General features: G+C 41.7%; 1 protein-coding gene across 2 annotated transcripts in view; it reads left to right on the forward strand.

Moving 5' to 3' along the window:
* Positions 1–449: 449 nt before the first annotated feature.
* MBP (myelin basic protein) overlaps positions 450–23639 on the forward strand; it is a 77548-nt gene continuing 54358 nt past the window's right edge. Inside the window, exons 1-2 of one of the 2 annotated variants that reach the window (XM_081205828.1) lie at positions 450–520; positions 16784–16877. In XM_081205828.1, the coding sequence (XP_081061954.1) occupies positions 473–520; positions 16784–16877 (142 nt within the window). In that variant the 5' untranslated portion in view covers positions 450–472. The remainder of the gene's footprint in view (positions 521–16783; positions 16878–23639) is intronic. The other variant, XM_081205829.1, reaches the window with a different exon arrangement.

Raw genomic sequence — 23639 nt, forward strand, 5'->3', positions numbered from 1 at the left:
ACTTTCTACCCATTGGGCTAAACCTGCCACACAGTGAACCCTGTAGTCTGGATATTGCCCCTACCATGCCTGATCATTGGTCATGCTGACTGAGGCTGATGGGAGTATGATTCCAACAGCATTCTGCAGAATCACAGGTTGCATCACCCCAAAAAGGAGGACATGGATATCTACAAAACTGGCATAAACAAATTGTAGGCCCAGCCCCTCTGGTCAGTAGTGCAGAAGTAGTCAATGTGGTGCTCTGCATATGTTGTTGGACTACAACTCCCATCATCCCTGACGTTTGGCCATGCTGGTTCAGACTAATGGGAATTGGAGTTCAGCAGTATCTGGAGGGTATCACATGGGGTACCCCTTCCTTAGCGTACGTATAGTTAAAGAAACTATAGTTGACTGGCTGATTTTGGAATAACGTAACTTTCCCCCCGCTGTTTTTATCTGTAGTTCTGGAAGAAATTTGAGGAGCACCATGGGGAACCATGTTGGAAAACGGGAACAGAGTACCGAGAAGGCAAAGGTAAGAGAGAGTCTGATTTCAAGCATAGTGCTAACTGGATAACAAATTGAAATACTGTAATTTAGAGATAATTTCTTACATTTCCCGGAAGTTTTTATTGCTACTCAAGTTCATGGTTGATGAAAATTTTGTTAGGTACAATTTTGTCCCCATCATTTCAGAGCAGCAACAGGATTTGGCTGTGTCTCATATAACAGCTATAAACTCAGAGTGTTCTTTGGATCAGCGTTTAGGAACGTTGCTCAATATAAAGTATGCTTTTGTTTTTTAATTTGACCTCTAAGCTGCATGATTTTATGTCTCATATATAAGAAGATCTCCCCACATGGTTCATCCACTGAGGATTCAAAACTGAGTTTTTTAATTTTTGTTGTCTTTGCTCTTTTCCCAATAGAAGCCAACATAGACACACACACACCCTCAAAGCACATACATTCTTTTGGGAAACTTGGAAGAGTCTCCTATTTATCCCTGCTAAGGAAAACAGCAAAAGGCGTGGAGGGAGGAATTAATGGCATATTTGATTTGGAGCTTTACAAAAGTCCTTGGATAATTTTGCTGCTGAAGAAGGGGAGGTTCTGTGTGGTGATTAGATGCTGCTGGCTGTACCATTGATATTTAGGTTTGCAAATAAAGTGATTCAGATGTGCTGGTTTCATTTTAACTGTTTCATTTCTCTCTTGCCATTTCCCTTGAAATATGAGCCAGTGACTGGTTTTGCTAGTGTTTCAACATATCCTAAAACACATCTTAACCAGCATGTATTGGTTTTTGTGTTTTTCCAGAGTCAATTTTCAGAATCAAGTAATACTTTATTGGGAAGGAAATACCCAGAGTAGAGTGCTGAACATGTAGATGGGGCACAGAATTAATTCCTTCTAACATATAACGTGATTTCGTTCAATTAACTTTACCGTTCTGTGAACCTTTTCCTGGCATACCTACTATGCTTTTTTACTATGTTTTTATATGTACAGTACTGTAAGCTGCCCAGAGTGGTTGGGGAAACCCAGCCAGATAGGTAGGGTGGTAATAATGATGATAATGATAATGATAATGATAATAGTTTGACATAGGATTTCTCCTTCTTTTTAGCTGCATGTGGCAGTCAGGACAACTTTCTAGTGAGATTTCACAAACAACCCCACCTATCTTAGCTGCAACCTGCAGAGATCTGTCTGTCTGTCTGTCTGCCTGTCTGTCTGTCTGTGTTTTTAGTTACTATCTGTTGTTTTTGGTGCAATCACATTGTCACGTCACTCGAAAGGGTTCTGGCAGGTTCTTAGCAATAAGTGCTGAGCATCCACCTTAAGCCACCATATGTGAGAAAGAAGTAAAATCATCCTGACCTGCAAAGGGGGGGGGGGGGTTGGATATGAAATTGTTACAGCTGTATGATTTGAAATACTCATATTATTACTTGGGCAGGTGGTTTAGTGAAGTTAAGGTGCACTGGGGTGACTTCAGCCCAAAGACCCTTAAATTAACTGCATATGGCCTGCAGTATTTTCCAGCTCTCTGGACACTGTGGGCCCACTCCTGCTCTATGGACCACCCCTCTGGGAATTGCTTCTTCTTCCATTTTGTGTGTGTGAGAGAGGGAGGGGAGGGAGGGGGTGGCACAGAAAGAGAGAGAGAGCTATGCAATTTCACAACCATGCAGCCTCAGCCAACTGTCAGTTGTGCACCCTCCCCTTCGACTTTACCTGTGGGTCAACAGCTCTTCTCAGGAAAATAATTCCCTTGTACTATACAGTATAGGCATTATGTAGCCAGTGTGGATGTTTTGAATAAAACCTGTGTGCTGAACACCTTCCCTTAATTAGCCAGCTCTGCCAACAAAAGAAGCAATGGACAAACTGAACTGTAGCTTCCTTTAAAATAACCCAGCTGCATTTATGATTCCCTTCTTGTGTCATCAACCTGCTTCTTTTCAGCCTTTCTTTACATGAACTCTTGAAACAGGCTTAGAAAGTCTATTAAAACCACAAAGAGCAGGGGTACAATTACCTTAAAGAGGGGGAATATTGACAAATAAATTTTGCCCCCTTTCTCTTTGCTTTTTGCAAAGCGCTCTTCAAATTGTCTTGTTTCTGAAGTACAAATGTTTAAGATACAGTGTGTTTTGTTGTTGGTGACTTCCTATCAGGCAGCATTCGATCACTGTACTTAAAATAATTAAGGCAGGAGCTGAAAGAGATGTTTTTGCAAGACAGGAAGTGGCAGTGTTCTTGTGGCTTTGGTCTTCAGGGTGGAAGAGGTAATGGGGAGAGCGGAAGCTTTGTTTTCCCACATTTAGCAGACTTCAGTTTGTATCCAGGCTGATTATACTGTAAATTTAAAATAAGCATGGCTTATTGATAGCCTTCTTTTTCTTCAAATTATATTCCTCCCCACCCACCCCTGCCATTTCTGTCTGAAGGTAATTACCCCACTATGTGCTTTTAAGCTTGTGCATAAAAGATCGAGAGTTAGGGGTGGGCTGGGAGGTGAGCAAGTTTTCTGGTGATACTGAGTTGTTCAGGGTCATTAAAACAAACAAAAAATGGATTGTGAAGAACTCCAAAAGGACCATTCACTGAGTGAATGAGTGATAAAATGGCAAATGTGATTCAATGTGAAATAAAATGGCTGATATCCTAATGCCATGACACAAATCTATGGTGTATCTGCATGTTTGTTTATTTTTTAATCCTGTGAACCACCCTGAGCAACTCCCTTGTGAGGAGAAGTTTTGTTATTTGGCACTTTTTAGATTAGAGAAATAGTAGTAGTAGTAGTAGTAGTAATAGTAGTAGTAGTAATAATAATAATAATAATAATAATAATAATAATAATAATATAATAATAATAATAATTTATTTATACCCCGCCCATCTGGCTGGGTTTCCCCAGCCACTCTGGGCGGCTTCCAATACAATATTAAAATACAATAGTCCATCAAACATTAAAAAGCTTCCCTAAACAGTAAGAAAAAGTAAGAAGTGACATTATAGAAGTTTATAAAATGATGCCTGGATAGAGACAAGTTTCTCTCCCTCTCCCTTAAGACTAGAACTTATGGACTTCCAATGAAGCTGAATGCTGGAGGATTTGAAAGGACTTCTTCATGCAGCACATAGCTAAACGATGGAATGTGCTCACAAAGGAGACGGTGGTGGCCACCAAACTGGATGGCTTCAAAAGAAGATTTGACAAATTCATGGAGATAAAGGCTACCAGTGGCTACTAGCCATGATGCCTGTGTTCCACTGTCAGAGGCAGTATGCCTCTGAAAGCTAGTTGCTTGGAAAGGCAGGTGGGCAAGGTGCTGTTTCTCTTAGGTCCTGGCTTGAAGGTTTCCCATAGGCATCTGGTCTGCCACTGTAAGAGCAGGATGCTGGACAAGATGGGTCATTGGTGCGATCCAGCAGGATCTTCCTATGCCGCCATGTTTGTAAAGAAATTAAAAATAAAATAAAATCCCCATTGATTCTGTTGCTGTGCCATAGCAGGGAAGATTATGATGGGCTTATGAGCCACAGTTCACATATGATTCTCTTAGAATCATAGAATCATAGAATCATAGAGTTGGAAGAGACCACAAGGGCCATCGAGTCCAACCCCCTGCCAAGCAGGAAACACCATCAGAGCACTCCTGACATATGGTTGTTAAGCCTCTGCTTAAAGACCTCCAAATTAGGAGACTCCACCACACTCCTTGGCAGCAAATTCCACTGTCGAACAGCTCTTACTGTCAGGAAGGTCTTCCTAATGTTTAGGTGGAATCTTCTTTCTTGTAGTTTGGCTCCATTGCTCCGTGTCCGCTTCTCTGGAGCAGCAGAAAACAACCTTTCTCCCTCCTCTATGTGACATCCTTTTATATATTTGAACATGGCTATCATATCACCCCTTAACCTCCTCTTCTCCAGGCTAAACATGCCCAGCTCCCTTAGCCGTTCCTCATAAGGCATCGTTTCCAGGCCTTTGACCATTTTGGTTGCCCTCCTCTGGACACGTTCCAGTTTGTCAGTGTCCTTCTTGAATTGTGGTGCCCAGAACTGGACACAGTACTCCAGGTGAGGTCTGACCAGAGCAGAATACAGTGGCACTATTACTTCCCTTGATCTAGATGCTATACTCCTATTGATGAGGCCCAGAATTGCATTGGCTTTTTTAGCTGCCGCGTCACACTGTTGGCTCATGTCAAGTTTGTGGTCAACCAAGACTCCTAGATCCTTTTCACATGTACTGCTCTCAAGCCAGGTGTCACCCATCTTGTATTTGTGCCTCTCATTTTTTTTGCCCAAGTGCAATACTTTACATTTCTCCCTGTTAAAATTCATCTTGTTTGTTTTGGCCCAGTTTTCTAATCTGTCAAGGTCATTTTGAAGTGTGATCCTGTCCTCTGGGGTGTTAGCCACCCCTCCCAGTTTGGTGTCATCTGCAAATTTGATCAGGAGATCAAATTTGAATGAGAATTTCAGTTATGAACATACTCAGAGAAACAGCCACATGTTTAAGACCAAGGAAGTCTAGAAGAAGAGTTGGCATCAGCAGAAGGAGAAATTTAATTGTCGTCCCCACTCCCCCCCCCCCCCAAGATTATCGAGCCTGGATAGGAGAGGGAGGAAAGAAGCAACATCACTGATGAAAATAGGAGGAAAGTGAGAAGCAAGGGTTGTGGGGAGGGAGTTAAGATGTGTTCACTGAGTCTGAGGTGGCATCAGTTACGGCTTTTCACCCTTTTAAGTCTGCGGTGTATGGCCTTTTAGGCTGAAGAACTGTTGGCCATTCAGCTGGGCCTCGGTGGGTCTGCAATTTCGTATGACCCATTTCTAATGGCAATATTTCTTAGACCAGGAGAGTCTGTGTCTGCTTCTAATGCATCTATCTATTCCTGCAGAGACATCAGTTTAAGACAAGTCAAATAGCATTTCTGCTTCTTTTATAGCAGCAGGTCATTAATCAACGGAAGATTAAAGTACCTCTTGGGAGGAACATATCTGGAATAACCACTTCCCTGGAGAGCCTTTGTTACATGGAGGTACTCCCCGCATTATTTTGATGATAAATAGACCTGACAAAAGATCTCTTAAGAATCTACTCACAGATTTCTGGGTTGATATAACAATTTCAACTGGAAGCAGAATTCAGCTCATTAGTTATTAAGACTGACAGGCTGTGATCATATTCCAGTAACACATGCAGAATCAGGATCTAGAAAGAACTGGAGAAAAGATCAAAGAGAAGAGCAATAGATGCTAGTGGAGTCTAAAGCAAGGAGGGGGAGTCTGGGGCCTTCCAGGTGCTGTTGAATTTCAGCAGCCTGAGCCAGCATGAACAATGGTCAGAGGTGATGGGGACTAGGACTATTCCTACTTTGTAGAGTCCCCAATATTTCCACCTGGCCTGGAGGAGAAGCAGGCTTAGCTGTGAGGTGTAATTGGAAAATATTCCACTTTTTGTTGTTGTTTAGTCGTGTCCGACTCTTCATGACCCCATGGACCAGAGCATGCCAGGCACTCCTGTCTTCCACTGCCTCCTGCAGTTTAGTCAAACTCATGCTGGTAGCTTCGAGAACACTATCCAACCATCTCGTCCTCTGTCATCCCCTTCTCCTTATGCCCTCCATCTTTCCCAACATCAGGGTATTTTCCAGGGAGTCTTCTCTTCTCATGAGGTGGCCAAAGTATTGGTGTCTCAGCTTCAGGAATTCCACTTTTAAGTTTGCTTAATTCCCATGAAACAGATTTTCTAGAAGTTCTTCTCATTCTTACTGTGTAATAGACAAGACGCTGAGTATTAAACAGATCACTGACACTTCTATGTGTTTTCTTTGCCGTCCCATTGCCCAGAAGATATAATGAGCCAAATCTGATGGATGATATTTGAGGAGGTAGAAAAGAAGTATGTTGGGAAACTGCAAACCAGGATTCCTGAGTAATGAGGCATAATACGGCTGAGTTTTCCACTGGCTTTGAAAGAATGATCAAACTGAAACATAGACTATGTGTTATAAATGAAACCATTGATTGAAGCAAAAGGTCTTTTTTGCAGGTGGGCAAATTCCCTGTTCTGCTCTCCTCTTCCCATACATGCACACCTATGTATTTATTTTTATTTTTGTTGTGGGCATGCTATACAGATAGGCTTGTCTGCTGCATCTACTTTTTTATTGAGCTGGAGTGACCAGAACTCCTCTGAGTCTTCCTGAGCAGAAACAGAGTATGCTCATGAGCTTCCCAGATACTTTGGGGCTGTCCATAGCTGAAAGCAGAGTCACATCTTGAAAGTGAATCTTAGGCACCTCATGGAATAGAAGGGCATCGGTAGGTGTAATTAGCCGAAGACAATTGCTATTTTGATAAGCCATGTCCACATTCTCTCATTTGATAAACATTGTCTCTCACCAGTGGCAGAGATGTGATACAGATCCACTCTATCTGAAAATAAAATCGTCGGGATAACTTTTAACTGGAGAGAGAACTCATAGTTCACAGCAAATTCATTAAGATAAGCCTGTGTGTGTGTGTGTGTGTGTGAGAGAGAGAGAGAGAGAGAGAGAGAGAGAGAATCACTTTTCATATATTTTCTTTTGCATATTTTTTGTGTTTCTGCCCCACAATAAATTGTGTAGGATATCCTCAGTTATAATGTTCCAGATATTATTGCAAATTTACAACAATCCAAAAATAACACCCCTTCATTTTCAGCAAATTTCTTCCTGCATTTTCCAGTTACTTAAATCAGAGCCTTTATTAATTGTAGCAATTGATCAATCTCTCTTCTTCTTTTTTTTCTTTTTTTAAAAAACAGCAACTGATGATCAAAATGCAATTTTTTGCTAGCTAATCCCAAGGGGGTTATATGCCTAGCCAGATACATTTCCACAGTATGTTTCCAAGTTACTTCCTTTGCTCAGTTAGAGATGGTGTCCTTATTTCCATAATTCTTTCCACCTCTTTAGATTCCCCTCTTTGCCTGCCTTGTTAGAAGGAGAACTTAATCTTGATGGAGCAGTTGTGTTTACTGTGCTGCCATCCGCTATTTTACTTCAAGACAGCTTACTCCATAGGTTCTGTCACCAAATAATGTTCAGCTGAAAAAAGATTGAAATGTTTTGTATCCGTAGGGCATGTTCTGGAAATGAACTTGGGCTTCTTTCTGGTATTGCTGTTCTCATGTCAGTACATGTACTTGTTACTGCTGTCTGGAATTCGTTGTTTTCAAATATAATTTCAGTTTACTAGAAATAGCACATTAATATCCTGGAATGCTATAACGGCCTTGAAAACATGGCCCCTGTGATTGATGGATCATTGGTATGTCTATTACATTATGAGAGAAAAGGTAACTAGAACAAAAGGCTGTTTTTGGCTGTCCAATTGCAGTTAAAATTGATACCTTCCTTTAGCCACAAGATGTCATTAAACATCCCCTTTCATTTCCCAGGATAGTTTCTGGAGTTGCATTTGACCAAATGAGATGTGTGAGAGAAGTTTCTTTTAAGTTTCAACCTGTAGTCTAGCTGTACAAGAGAACTTTTTTGAAAACAACAACAACTGTATAGATATGACACATCATGTTTGGGTGAAAAATAATGGATTGTTTCTAGCAGAACAGGACTTTCTATTTGTAGATGAATCAGCTGTCACCTGGGAGTGAAAGGCAACAAGCCACTCCTTGCTATGGTATTTGGGTGAATCATTTCCTTGCAATTTCCACATCTTCGCTAGAAATCATAGATATTTATCTGAAGCTGCTACGGAAATTTCATGTGATATGAAGCTCTCTTCTTGTTACACTTTCTGAGGTCAGCCAAATATTGTGCAAATGCCACTGTTGTTGTAAATAAACAAAACTAAACACTAAAATGCAAGAGAATGTTTTTGATTTAGTATTTAGCTAGCCACATCTACCTGGTTTTAGTTTTTTCTTAAATCTAAGGGAAATCCTTATAAATCATTAGCATTGTTGCATATCTCTATGATTTGCACGTCATGGCTTGTATCTAAGGAAATGCTGAGTCAACGTCCTGTCAGTGCAAGGATTCCTGCTTGTGCAACACAGCTTCCCCTCTCTCCTTCCCCCATGTCCCCCTTGGTCTGTTCTGGGGCTTCCCCCCTACCCTCCAGAGCAGATCTGTGGCAAATTTGTAGGGGCACTAACAGGAATCTTTGCATTGATGCAACACTTACTTAGTGCAGTACTGGATACAAGCCTATAAGCTTCTGTAATGTAACACACTTGCTGATCAGTTACTTTTATTTGATTATAGGATTTTAAGGAAGATATTTACATAAAGCAAGAAGGAAGAAAGTGTAGCCATTCAGATGGTGCTGGATTCTCATCAGTCCTGGCCACCATGACCAATAACCAGGAATTATGCTATTCAATATCTGTTGGAAGCCATTGGGAGTAATCCTTTGGAGATTTGGGGTGTGTTGTCACCAGTATGCTGATAACATGTGGCTTTAATTCTCCGTTACACCAGCAGAAGCTCTGCCTGTTCTCAACTGGGGCCTGGATGCAATGGTGGTCTGGAGAAGGGCCATTAAACTGAAATTGAATAAGACAGACTGAGCGAAAAGTGGTTCCCGGAATTTGCCTGTTCTGCATGGATTTACACTCCCTGTGCAAGAACAGGTGTATAGTTTAGAGGTGTTGCTAGAGTCATAATTGTCTCTAGAGACTCAGGTAACCTATGTTGTGAGGAGCACCTGTTACAAACTCCAGTTGGTACACCAACTATGCTTTTTCCTGGCCTGGCATAACTTGGCCACTGTGACTGACACATAGGTAATCTCCATTTGGGATTTCTCTTGGGATTGAACCAGAAACTAGTGGCTGGGGAGCGTGGACCTGGTTCTGCATATTTGACACCTGTGTAGAGGTTCCTGCACTGGTTGAGCTGGTAGCTTCTGGCCCCGTTCAAGGTCTTGTTGTTAACATATAAACCCATAAGAACTTTCCAGACCTGCTGCAAAGGTCATCAGGGAAAATTTTATTAGTGGCATTACAACCTGCAGATTATTGTATAGCGGTGACCTGGAAAGGGGCATTTTCGACTGCTGTGCCTATTTTTGGGGATATCTTTCCTGTTGTTGATAGGAGGTGGTATGGTGGGGTGGAGGCAGGTGAATTGCTGCTGCTTACTGGAAAGGAGGAGGAAAGGTGGTGGCAAGGTCAGCAAGGTGCAAACACACCAAGCAGAGCCAATCTGTTCCCCTGCTAAAGCTTCTGCACTGTGCTGCCCTCCCTGCCTCCTCACCTCTCTAAACCTTGGTAAGTAACAGCAACGCACCTGCTGAGAGGTCAGGAAAGCGCCTCCGCCCCACCTTGCCATCCGCTACTGCCCCCTGCTGTGCAGGAAGCACCATCTGTTTACACATCATCTAAAGACTTCTCTTTTTACTCGGGCCTTCCCCGGTTATTTGTGTTGAAGCTTTGTATTTTCTGAAGCTGTTTTTAATGTTAAGGGTTTTATATTGGTGGTTTTATATTGTATATTTTATAATAATGTTATGCACTGCATGGAGATTATTTAAATGATCAGTGGTTTTGAAATAATGTTAAATAAGATAATGGGTAGTGTCGTTCAGCAACAGCTGGTGAGCCACAGGTTCCCCATCCCTGCTGAAATGAGAAAAGGATAGCATCAGGAAATTATGTTCATGTTGAGCAAACATTTCACTTCAGGGTGCATGCTGCTGGTGCAATAGAAAAATCATTTTTTTAATGTTAGGAAATCTTTCATCCATTATATAGTAATTGCTGTAATTTTGAAGAAAAAAAAATTAGAAATTTAATTGACATGCTAACATCTTCGTACTTGGAATAAGAAAGGTAGAGAACCAATCGCTTTTTTCTTTGTTAGCACGGCAAAGAAAGGAAGCCTTGTTGTTTCCTTTTTTTACTTTGAGATGACTGTGGAAAATAATGAGCTTATGACAGGGATGGAACTGACCTGCAGATAAAAGCTTAGTTCAGAATTGAGGTAAAGGGTGTGCTTTAGAATTCCACCAGGCATGTGGTGGCAAGGGAGAAGGGTGATGAACTGCAGCATATAAATGAGTTAACAGCCTAAAAAGAATTATATAGTGGTTTCAAGAAATAAATGTCCCCAGCATTGTGAAATAATTTCCTTTAGGATGTAATTGGGGATTAATTTGACAGAATTATCCCCTTTTTACCTGCCAGGTCACGCAAGGCGTGGTGATTACTAACATCCAGGCCTCAAATCTGACACTCCCTTATGAGAGTGCCTTGAAGTTGACCCTTGTGCCAGTGAAGCACCATAGCTCACCTGCAGCAGGTGAGATGGGGCAGGTGGGCAGTCCAGTGAAGAAAGGCAAACACCTTCCTACTATGGAAGTTTTTCATCAAACCAGGAGCCATCCCCTAGAATTAGTCCAGCTTTGTCTCACACTGCATTCACCGAAGACCTTTGCTGGTTCCCCTAGTTCTCCCCCCCCCCCCCCGCTCAAAGAAACTTAGCAGTCCATGTGGTATCTGTAGTTCTATTAGTGCTGGTAGCTGAACGCTCCTCTTCAACCAGGCCTTGGGCTGATTAACACCCGATGCCCCTTTAAATGTATTGTGGGGAGGGGGTACTGGTTTGTTGTTAATTTTACTATGGATTTTGTGGTTTGTATATTGTAATTTTATGTTGTGAACCTCCCTGAGATCTGCAGAGTTTGTATAATTTAATAAGTAGTAGTAGTAATAATTTCATCTGGACAATCAAAAGCGCTTTACACCATTAGCCAACTGCTGAAAAACACGTGTGTGTGTGTCTGTGTGTGCCTCTCAGTGTCTCCAGTTGCCAGCCAACCTTCCCTGCTTCCTAATTACTATTATTATTATTTGTGTTTGTTTGCTCTCTTATGGTACAGATACCTTATCAACGCTCCATTGCATTAACTGTAGTGTACCTGTAATAGATGGCTTTAGGAGATCACATTATAAATCTATCCAGCTTCTATTCCCCCCCCCCCCAGGTACTTTTAACACAGAGTTTTTGCAGTGTCCATTGAACATCACTTTCAGGTAGTTTATATTCTGTAGGCTTTTATGAGGCTGCCTGTGTTGTTCTTTAGCGAGTTCTAAAAGTACATTGTGATTGCAATATTCATATTTGTGGCCTAGACTCCTTTGAGAGCCCAACAAAGACATACTCAGCCTAGTGTCAGTTGCCACTGTCATGTTAATAGTGCATTCAGCACATTTCCAGAAAGTTTAGCTTGGCTGAAATACTGGAGTATGGACAGAAGAAGACACTTCCCCAGCAATCTTAGTCATTTTCAGATATTTCACTGCCATTCATGGCTGTGGTTAAGTGAAGGAGGGGACCTCAAGGCATCTCCATAGCCTGCTTCTTTGCCTGTTAGTCAAGTTGATGAACAGATGACTTCTAAATATTACTGGGTACATTTAAGCACAGGGATGAGCATCCTTTCCTGTAGTGATTTACAACAAGAGGAATTTTTTGAGACAGTGCTGTGTCCTGTCAGAGAGAGTCAAAATTTTGAGTTTGTTCCTACTTTTATTCATTCTGGTTTTATATCGTTTTATTCCAATTGGTTTAATCCCATTTTATTTTAACATCTGTTAAATATACAGGCACATTTCTAAAGGAGAATGTTGTGATTTCCCTGAAGAATCCAGAATTTCAGGTTTATGCAGTTGCAGATAATTAAATTTTGGTCTGAGTTAATTTCTACTGATGTTACCTGGTTCTGATTTCATATGGATACAAACTTTCCATCGTTAAATTCTTGTGATTGCCAGATTACCAGATGCAAACAAATCTACTGTATCACAATAGTACAATATCTGCAATCTCACCTGAATACAGAATTTATCAGTAAAGCTAAATAAATTGAAGAAGATGGGAATGTTACATGCAGTGTCCCATCATTCCAGGCACATTTTGCGACAGGGAATTTCATTAGGGCGAGCAGTTTCTGAGCTTTGGGTGCAGTACTGCACCTAAGATTTCATATTAAAATTGCAGAGTAGAAGGAAACAAGGTTTTTCTGCCTCCCCACTTCCAGCTACTCTCTGAAGACTGGAGAAGAGACCCGCTTAAGAATATTAGGGGGAGGTGAGCAGGGGAAAGACTAGACCATGTGAAAAATGAACATAATGTTTTAGCTGCAGTGATTCATTTTCAACTTTGTATTCTTGTTATTAAAAAGTGTGCCTAGACATTCCATTGTTGTGCCCATAACCTAGGTTTAAGGTGCCATTTAGCTCCTGGCTTTCATATCTCAGTTTCTAACACTGGTTACATGGCTGGTTCATTTATTAGCATTATTTAATTTCAAATCATTAATGCTCCCATGTCATCCCAGAAACACTCTTCAATACCATCTGTGAACACAACACAGAGGAGGGTTGTTGTTGTTTTCATTTTCTGCTGCTAACTTCTCAAGATTATAGGTTTTATTGCTCTGCAATCCGCAATAAACTCAGAGCAGATGTTTAGATCTTGCAGCATTTCAAACATTCTTGCTTCTGGAATGTACAGGTTTATAGCTTCAGGGCTATGATAGATAAGGGTTAGGATTAGGCATAAAAATCAGTGCTGAAATAAATTAGTCTTTCATTCAGGAAAGTGGCTTTTATTTATGACATTCCTGTATTATACATCCGCATCTTGGGATTCTCGGCTATCTCTGCCTAATTGCTTAATGGCTGTACTAATGTCAAGTCAGAAGTGTGTAAGCAGTGTAATGAATTAATTTGTCTCTTTCACTTCTCTTGGAAGCATCAGAGCAGCATACAGTACTTGTTCTTAGTCTCTCACCTAAATCATGGCCTTGACCTACTATGTCTCAGACACCTTGCGCCTTCAACTTGCCTGAACTCTGGATTCGATCCAGACTTACTCATGTCAAAGCCTATGGGCTGTGTATGACAGGCAGAATGATTGAAACATTCAATCCACTACCAGGTGGTAGTATCTCTCCACTCAGCCCTGCTTGGATCCAGCTGGCACAGCAAAGAGGCTTTTCTTCACCACTTGCCCTTGTCAGTGTGAATGGCAGGGCTGTGTATGTGGCAGTGGTTAAGATGCTCCATTAACACTGGAGAGTGTAGGTAATCCTGGCCTTGATGGTCTGACTGTAGAAGGCAGCTTCCTGTAACCTGCTGGTGGCTAGGGGTTTCGACTATGTTAAAGCCGGGGAGGTTGGCCACACTGCTCTTACAGCTATTTCCTATGTTTGGGAAATACCTGTAGATCTCAGGGCAGATCACAACATAGAATTACAATATATAAAAAACACAGAAATACATAAGAAAAAATAAAAAAGACAAAGACAACCCAATAACCCCACACACACCCCACCACACATTTAAAAGGGCATCAGATGTAAATTAGCCCAAGGCCTGAATTTTAAAAGATCAAGATCCTGCAGATACTGAAGCAAGCACAAGAGAGCACTAGAACATTTGAGAAGCACTGTGGAAGGCGACAAATTCTTGTCAGAGATTTCCCATAGCACTAGAGTGCACAAAGCACCACTGAGACAGAAATAACTCAAGGAAGCTTTGGTTCATTCAGAGAACAATGGTTTATATTCTGGGTATATGTGGAAGAGACTTGACACGCCAACATAAGTAAGGCTGCTGCAAAACAGCCACTTCCAGTAATTTTTTAGCTGTCATTTGTCTTTTAAAGCAAATGGGTGCGATACACAACCTAATTCCATAAAACAGACTATGTTCACACAAACGCCATCTTTAACAAATCCATAACACCTTAGAACATGTGTGTTGTTGTTACGGACCCACCCACAGTGACCCTTCCCCAGGGAGCAAGGCCTTACCCAAGAAAGGTGACGAAACTGGACAAGGCAGTGTTCTGGGATTAAAAATAATTGGCCACAACTTTCTTTGGCCAACTGCAGTCCTGAGGTCAGGTGCAGCTGGTTTTTGTCAGCCAAGGTGGACCGGACTGTAGCCTGTTCCATTCCACCTGTTCTCCGCCTTTGAGGTAAGCAATACCTGCTTAGTCCATGCAGCAACAGAGCAGAGACATAGGCATTGAAGCTGCAATCCAGTGCACACTAATCTGGGTGTAAATTCTGTTCAACTCAATGAGCTTACTTCTGAGAAGACATTGACAGGACTACACTTTGCATCGTAGTTGGTAGCCTTCTTAAAGTAGTTGATTTAAGAGAGTGTAGATATATATATGGATAGGCTCCCATTTTCATTTGTATTAGAATAAAAGCAATTAATATAAACCTCATAAGTATAATATTTAGGTAATTGAAACACACCCAAACAGGTCATGAATCTCTCCAGCCGGCTGAGAGACTAGAAGATGCGCTCTCCATTCTTGTCATTAAATTGTGAGCAATGGACTGCAAGACCTCTTAAGACACTAGGAAAGAAAAAATAGACAGTCAGATTAGAGTTAGGTTTTTACATCCTAATCTGTAGTAGAAAATTCTCACAACATCTGGTACCCACTAGCAAATGAGCCAACGTCAACGTTCTGGTTTTGAGATATAAAGCCCTACAATGCTTAGGACCTAAATGTTGGGATGCATCCAGGGAACGGGGGCATCAGGCAGGCCCCCAGCTTGCTCCAGCCCACCGGCCGGCAGCCGTGCGAACTCCGGTCTCCCTTGGAACAGCACCAATCAGCAACTCGTCGCTTCAGAAGCCTTCAGAAACTTGAGCATGCTCTAATCAGCAGAGTGAATAACTCTTCACAACGGAAGTGGCGGACAGAGGCATATATAAAGCGTATTTACAAGCATTTTATTCAGCATAGTTCATAGACAAAGAAAACATGTCTGCTCTCTTTCGTGTCTAAGCAAAAGCAGGAAGCACAAAGCAAAAGCAATACACAAACAGAAATTCCCAGCAAGCTATGCTGGAATGTAAACAGACATGTGACATACAACAGCTCCACACATCTGTTGAGGTGGAACGGAGCATCATAATCCTAACACTAAATATTTCATGGCTCTCCTTTTCCCATCTATACTTGCGCAGACGTTATTATCTGGAAGGGGCGCCCTCTGAACTGTGCTTCACCTGCCAGTCCGCATGCCTTCGTATGGTTTGTGAAAATTCTGTACGCTGAATAAGAGCATCCAAACCTGGAGGGGGAATCGCTGTGTAGCTATGTCCCATGAATTCTGTTCCTTCTGTATCTAGTCCATCTAACCAGCCTAGCAGGGCCACATTCAGCTTGGTGGGCCATAGGAACATAGGAAGCTGCCTCATGCCAAGTCAGACCATTAGCTCAGTCTTGTCTGCAGCGGATGTCCAGGGTTTCAGATGCCGTGGATCAACCTGAGACCTACATGCAAAGATGATGCTTTACTGGTGAGCTGCGGCCATTCCCAAAGTCAGAATTTGGTGGGTTAGACTGCAGGCATGGTAAGGCAGAGTCAGAATTTCAACTAGGTTCTCACAGTTTCATGGCCAATATGCTGCTTCCTTTTCTATGTGGGCTCTTGATGTCCTCCAGTGCTCCTGGATAGCTCAGTTGGTTAAAGCGTGGTGCCGATAACGCCAAGGTTGCAGGTGCGATCCCCATTTGGGACAGCTACATATTCCTTCATTGTAGAGGGTGGGACTAGATGGTCCTCATGGTCCCTTCCAGCTCTACGGTTCTATGATTCTTTGCTTCCAAAATTCAGATACCTTCAAAAAACCAAGCCCAGTCCTTTTGGCAGCTGATTGATTGCAGCCCATTGCCAAATGCCAGTCCATGAGCACCTCTTGATTAACGCCAATATTCCAAATTATGGAGGAACCAAGAACAAATCGTGGCTCTTCCATGGCATGGACACACTCCCATGTCGCACCTGTTCTGCCTTTCAGGTAGGTTGGCGGACACTGGCTTAAGCAGCACAGCAGGATGCAGTGCGCTCCCCAGACCCTGCTGGGCAACATTGTCAGAGGGCAGCGAGCAGCGGCCACCATTGACCCATGACGAAAGCCAGAAACTGACATCGGTAAATGTCTTTCTGTCAGTTTCACAAAATCAGGGCTTAAAATTGAGCCAGGAGTCAGCCTCTGGACATGTTTTTAGGCTCCCCAGCACATGTGAAGAATTGATATAAACAAGGTCTAGCACGTGCACAGAGTCTATTTTGTCCCTTCTAGGATCAGAGGTCAGACTTCAAAGCAGCATGAGCCTGGCTCCTGGTGTATTTCTCTGTAGAAGTTAAGAACTGCCTATTTGCTGATGAACAATAATTTCTTGCAGCTGCTCCTTTGCTGACTCTTGTAATGTACATTTTTTTTCAGAACACTGAAGGAAAAGTGGAGGAAGCTGAAAACAAAGCGAGCCCCAAAGCAGACCGGCTCACCCAGCAACCCTCTGAGGACAATGAAGTTTTTGGTATGTGACCTAAGTATCAGAGACGTGGTTCCCGAACCCTTTTCCCCACTTAAATCTTGCTGAGAGTTTTGGTGTACCACTTAAGGCCCCACCCACCTCTTTTAGCAACTGTAGTGTGTTGCACTAGATAGTTTCTTTTATTTCTGATATTTCATATTGTAGAAGGTAGCACTAGACACCATTTTAAAAGAAGCAAAATTTCTGTGAAGTTGGCAGGTGTATGTATGTCATCATTTGATCACCAGCACACTGGCTAGGGATGAGGCAAGTAATTCCTTTGCAAAGGAAGAAAATAAAGGGACGGAAGGGGGAGACATAGTTCTAAATGTTCAACATGATAATTGTGACTTACAATCCATTCTTATGCATGCTTCCACTCAGGTGGACTACAACATCCATCGCCCCAATTGTTAGCCCAACTGGAAGGTCACAGCTTTCCCATCCCTGACTGAAAGGCTTGATTTTGAGTATTCACATCTTCATAATATCTTATGTTGTGGCAGAAGAAGTTTGCGTAGATGACAAGAGCAATTAAATTAGAAGAGGTGGCAATAGCATTTGGAGCAAGGGATGTGCATTTGTTCTGGCCATGTTAGGAGAAACAGAACTTCAAAATAATTATCCAGTGGTATATAATAATGTACTGTGAAATACAACTTCAGGACCGTTGCATAAGCACTGGAGAGAAGTGGAGGGAACAACTGCAACACATGGGAGTTATGCTCAATGGTAAAGAAAGCTGGGAATAGGAAGTTATGATGCACTTTAACAGCATATTCTTGTATTACAGCAGTGGCTACTGTTAAACATAATTCATCAGTTTAAAAGCTCTGTGGATATGTCATTTAAAAAAATATGTTGGTGCAGTAATAAGGAAAAACAAAAGTTATACGAAACAAGTTCAAAAACTGCTTGGGGGGGAGAGAATGAAATTGAGTATGTAGGAGGAGAAAGCGAAATACTGGAATCATTAATAGCGCTTGATAACTTACTGCACCTTATATTTTGCTTCTTAAGAGGTAGGTTTTTGCAGGAAACAGTGGGTTGCATTGAACTAACCTTTATTCAGAGTAAAGCAATCAGAGTTAATGGCCATGACTAACTTAGATCCATTTATTTCAGTGGGTCGGCTGAGTAAAAGTTAGTTGAATGTTAGAGTAACGACTCAGAATAAAATAAAATAAAATGCAGTAGATATGGCAATGGCAATTACAGCTTATATCTGGGCTGCTTTTTGATGCGGTTCATTTATATAACACATTCACTGCCATTCTCCAACAGTGGTAAACAAGATAAGGAAAGCAAGCACGAATGGAAGCAAATAGACACACAGCAACTTACCTGATTAATTCTTTCCTTGGCCGACGCTGTTTAGCTGCCATGCAGTGGATGAAGGCTGTGAGGTTATTGCAGTTCACAGTGATCCATCACCATTGCAGCTCCATCCATCAGCTGTAAGCACAATTGTTCCTTGAGAACAAGTCTTCGCATTAATGCCAAATGGTGACAAACCAACACAAAGCTCATTCTGGTTAAGAGAGTGCCGAGAGGTTGTTGCAAGGTGGTGTCATGATCACAGCACAATCCTCCCCTGTTTTTGTTCATTTTAAGGTGAGGATTTTACTAGTGCTGTTATGGACTGGTCAAATCCCAATACTTAGTGACCATCATACAGAATCTGAGCAACGCTAATTTGTTGTTTAGTTGTTTAGTCGTTTAGTCGTGTCCGACTCTTCGTGACCCCATGGACCAGAGCACGCCAGGCACTCCTGTCTTCCACTGCCTCCCGCAGTTTGGTCAAACTCATGCTGGTAGCTTCGAGAACACCATCCAGCCATCTCGTTCTCTGTCATCCCCTTCTCCTTCTGCCCTCCATCTTTCCCAACATCAGGGACTTTTCCAGGGAGTCTTCTCATGAGGTGGCCAAAGTATTGGAGTCTCAGCTTCAGGATCTGTCCTTCCAGTGAGCAAGCAATGCTAATTAACAGGCTCTAATCCTATAAAGAAATATTAATTTCTATAGCATTTGTACAAAATGACATTTAAGTAATTCTGCTAATCAAATGCAAATGTGATCAAAAGTAACACCTGTTTAGTGAACTTAATGGATTAGTGTCAAATACATAAAAAGAGCATTTTTTCTGACCACATTGTAAGTGTTCTGAAAAGGAAGTGGAAATAATTTATGACAGTAATGTGCTATGTAGGGAGAGAGAGATGATCGAAGTCTAATCATTTGTTAAAGGCAGCTGGGGGGACTATTATTATTATTATTATTCATTTCCTTTCTATACCACTTTGTATTTTTAAGATAAAAATCTCAAAGTGGTTTACAACATACATTAAAATGTCACATGAAGCAACCCAGAGTGAAACATTACAGAAGAAAGCCAAATATAAATTCAAAGCAGTGTAATTAACTAAATTATTAACTAAAATAAACTAAATATTATCTTAAAGACTTCAAAATAAAATCCTACTAAGGTGATCATGTACAGAATGCACATTTAACACAGCAAAGTTAATAAAAAAATGATCTAAACATTTCTAAAGGAAGTCAAATATAAAATGCACATTTAAAGCAGCACAATTAGCAAGAAAGAAAAATACCCCCAAGCCACACGATCAATAATTTTAAATATATAATTTATGAATATTTTTCAAATAAAATACTGACCCTTTTAAGTGTTCTGAAAGGGTGGAAACGATCTTGAAAACCTGGAAAAATCAAGATGAGATGGGGAAATGGGGCAAACTGAGGAGGTGTTGGAGGCTGCATAAAATGAGATTAGGAGCAGAATGCAGGTTATTCCCCCTATGCTCTAAAATATGTAACAAAAACAATAGACAATCTCAGTTATACCCATCTGGCCTTAAACTCCTTCCTTCCATCCTTCCTTCTCTCCACCTCTCTTGCACATGTACAGCATGTCATCTTTTTTGTAAAGTTCCTTCCAAGTTCAGCCAACTCCACCCAAGCTTTATTTTGATCAAATTAATTCCAACTTGTAAGCATCCGTTCAAGGCATTATTTCTTAACGTAAAGGCCGTGAACTGTATGTACCAGCCATCACTTTATTCTTGTTAGCTGCAAGCATGATACTTCGCATAGATTCAGAGCAATGGCATCTCTCGCATCAGGCCAGAATTTAACCATCCCAGTTGGGCCTCTATTATTACTATTATTATTATTGCTGCAGTATTACCTGCCCTTCAGCCTAAGGTCCCAGGGCAGGTTACAGCTATTAAAACACAACATTAATATAAAAAACCAATATTACACAGTATCAAGAACAGTTGAAAACAATATTACAAAAATAAGGTGGATTCTTAAAACACACATCAACAAGTGTCAAAAGGCAGGATAAGGAGGTGAAGCTATGTTAGCACCACCACTTCTGTGCTTGTGAAAACAGGTTTATAGAATTACTTTTTATGATCTGATGAATTAGTTCTAGAAGTAGGAAATCTGAGCATATAACCCCAATGGCTGACTACACTGATTAGTTTCCTGGCTCGATTCAAAATGCTGGTCTTGGCCTATAAAGCCTTCTGTGACTCAGGACCCCAATACCTCAGGGAAGGGACTCCCTCTCCCCACATGAGCCTACCTACACCCTGCATCAATCATCAGGGGCCCTTATTTGTGTGCCCCCTCCAAGGGAGCTTCTGTGAGTGGCAACACAAAAATGGGCCTTTTCAGTGGTGGCTCCCAATTGCGGAATGATCTCTTTGGAGAGATGTGCCTAGTTACATCTTTATCAGCTTTAAGGTGCTATTCCTGTTCATCCAGGCATTTGGCTTTTAATTGGAGTCATGTGACATGATGATACCCCAGCTTGCATTGGTGTTCATCTTTTAGCAGGATGAGGCAGGATTTATCCTTTTTTCTGTTGGTGCAAGAGGGGCACATTTAGTCATTCAAGTTCTTTTATCGTTCTGTTGTATTTTACATTTCTCTATTATGTATGTTTTTTATCATTGTAAGCCGCTTTCAGACATTTTTGTAGTAAGCGATGAATGAATGCTATAAAAATAGTAGAAAAAATAGTCAGCGCTTTTGTGTGTGTGCTGGTACTCACTGCTACAGAGCAGTGTCACCTTTTTTTCTGCCCATGGCACCCATTGTGTGCTTACACCCACTTTATTAGTCACAGCTTAGGTCCTGGGTACCTCAGAGATCACCTGAACACTTATATCCCACTGAAATCATCTGCTGGAGCATCATTGGTCATCCCCTGAGTTGGTGAGGCTAATTTGACAACGACAAGAAAATGAGCCTTTGGTGTCATCGGCCCAGTTTTATGGTATAATATTCTGCTAAGAGAGAGTGGGCGCCTTCTGTGAGAATTTTTATGTTAGTTGCTTTCCTCACAAATGTGACCCCGAATGACTTACAGAAATGTAAGTATATCTACTAAAACTGATTATAACAAATACAACCAATGAAAGCCTAAAAACACATCCTATGCAGATAGGGAAAAAACAGGCAATATAGGTCCCACCCCACTAAAAGAGGCCATTAATGTAAAGCTTATTAAGGCTTTTTTTATCTAGTATAAGAGAACCTGCTTTTGTTTCGTTTTATAGGCACATGGAGTGTCTCTTTAAGGACTGACAAGGAGGTCCACAACAGAAATTAGTGTCTGGCATTTGGGGGTGGTTTTTTTTTTTTAAAAAAAAATTGAAATTGAAACAGGGAAAAGAGAAGTGAAAAGAACTAGTATTTTCCATCTCCATACAGTGACACTCGTGCAGAAACATCCTGGTGGCGACAAGACGGCAGTTCCTTGTGGGTATCGCAGCGCATCCTTGATAATGCTCTCCTTTATTTCAGCAGCATTCAGAGGACGATCGCTCTCTAGTGCCTTCCCTATGCTCCTCTCATCGCTTTTTATGGCTCCAGTGAAACGCCTGATTTATCAGGGGATTCTGAATGCACAGCTCAGCAGGGACTTTATAAAGACCCTCTATTGTAGCAGCGCTTAAGAACCGGTCCCCTCCCAAACTGGTTCAGTCTCTGCTATTAGCACGCCGAACCACTTGGTGCTTTTCTGTGGGCTTGAGCCTCATTCTTCCACTGCACATTACAGCAATGGCAGCCTGTGCATAAAGAAGCCATTTGAAGCACAGCTTACTTTTTAAGATTACAAATCAAGGAAAGGGCAACTCGTTCGCCGCAAGTGTGAATTAAGAAATGTACTGTGACTTGCAGTCCCTCGTCTACTTCGCAAATCAGGGCGATTCACAGGATAAAACCGCAACATAGAAACACGACATACAAAATCAAAATAAAAAACAATCCAATCAATCTCCCCAAGCACATTTTATTTTATTTTAAAATAATTTTTTATTAACAGGCCAATCAAATCACATTAATTCCAAATCACATTAGTTCCAAATTATACAGCCAAATTTTTAAAAATTTTGTTGGGGGTACCCATACTTTGAGCTCCGAAAGGGATCCAAACATCACTCTTGCTGCTTCTTTAATTACACAGTTCTGTCCAGTTCTGTCCAGATAGTCTCTTTGTTATTTTCCTCATCTTCTTGTTGTTATTATATATTCCTTTCTTTGTGATCTCTGATAATCTTCACAAGCGGGTTGAAAACAAACATATCCTGTGTGGATTTTACACGCTCCAAGAGCCATATCACATAAAGGACAGAGGCCATTTCCACACCTCGGTAAAGAACATTCCCACAGTCTGTCCGTTGATTTCCACAGGCTTGCCAATCTGTATCTCAGGGGGCCCTGCCAGGTCGAAATCACATTCCGATAACCATACATTCACATTCCGATGACCCTGGTCCTCCTCCCGCTCGTCCTCCTGTGGGCAGGCCTGTCTTAACGAATCTCCATTTGTAACTGCGTCACGAAGCTTTCTTTCCATTCCCGATGTTCCCACCAGTCCTCTCTTTGATCAGTGATTCATTTCCACACAGTTCTTAATCTCCTGCTTGTGATTAGTAATTTGCAACGATTCTTTCTCTCTGGGGGGGGAGGGTTGTCTCACATAAGACAAAAAAAGAAAAGTTTTTTCCTCCCCCCCCTTTCCGTTTCACTCCAACATACTGATCTTTTAATGATGAGTCTTCACTTGATTTATTGTCCAGCCCGTTGCTCCGCTCACAGAGATCCCATTAACCAGCAGTCTTTACTCCCGATCTTCACTTGAAGTATGTGCATTTGCTTCTTTCCAATTATATATTTCGAGCTGATGCAAACCAGTGCACGATTAGAGACAGCGTCCGGGAGAGCCGACCCCACCCGAGGGCTTTTGAGCCTAGTGCCCTCACCCCCTTCTTTCGAATCCGGGGGTGAATTATGGACTCAGCAGGCCAGGCAGTGCCCCCCATGCCCTTGGGGGGCAAGGGAGGCTGCATACTCCCATATCAGCCTCTTAATTACCTCGTGTGGGTCAGAGAGATGTTATTGTCAGCCATCTTCCAATGCGCCCCCTGGTGGCCCCCCTCCCCAAGCACATTTTAAAAGGGCATTGGGTGTGAATCAGCCAAAGGCCTGGTTAAAGAGGAACATTTTTGCCTGGTTTCAAGGTGTATAATGAAGGCACCAGGTGAACCTCCCTGGGGAGAGCATTCCACAAATGGGGAGCCACTGCAGAAAAGGCCATTTCTTGTATAATAACTGATCTCATTTCTGAATAAGATTCAGAAATTGCTTAGAATGGGGGGCGGCTTACTGAACACAGGAGGATGCAAAAGCAACGCTTGCTCCATCAGTTGAATAATTAGTCTTTG

This window comes from Podarcis bocagei (assembly GCF_964188305.1).
Source record: "Podarcis bocagei genome assembly, chromosome: 8".
Lineage (NCBI taxonomy): Eukaryota > Metazoa > Chordata > Lepidosauria > Squamata > Lacertidae > Podarcis > Podarcis bocagei.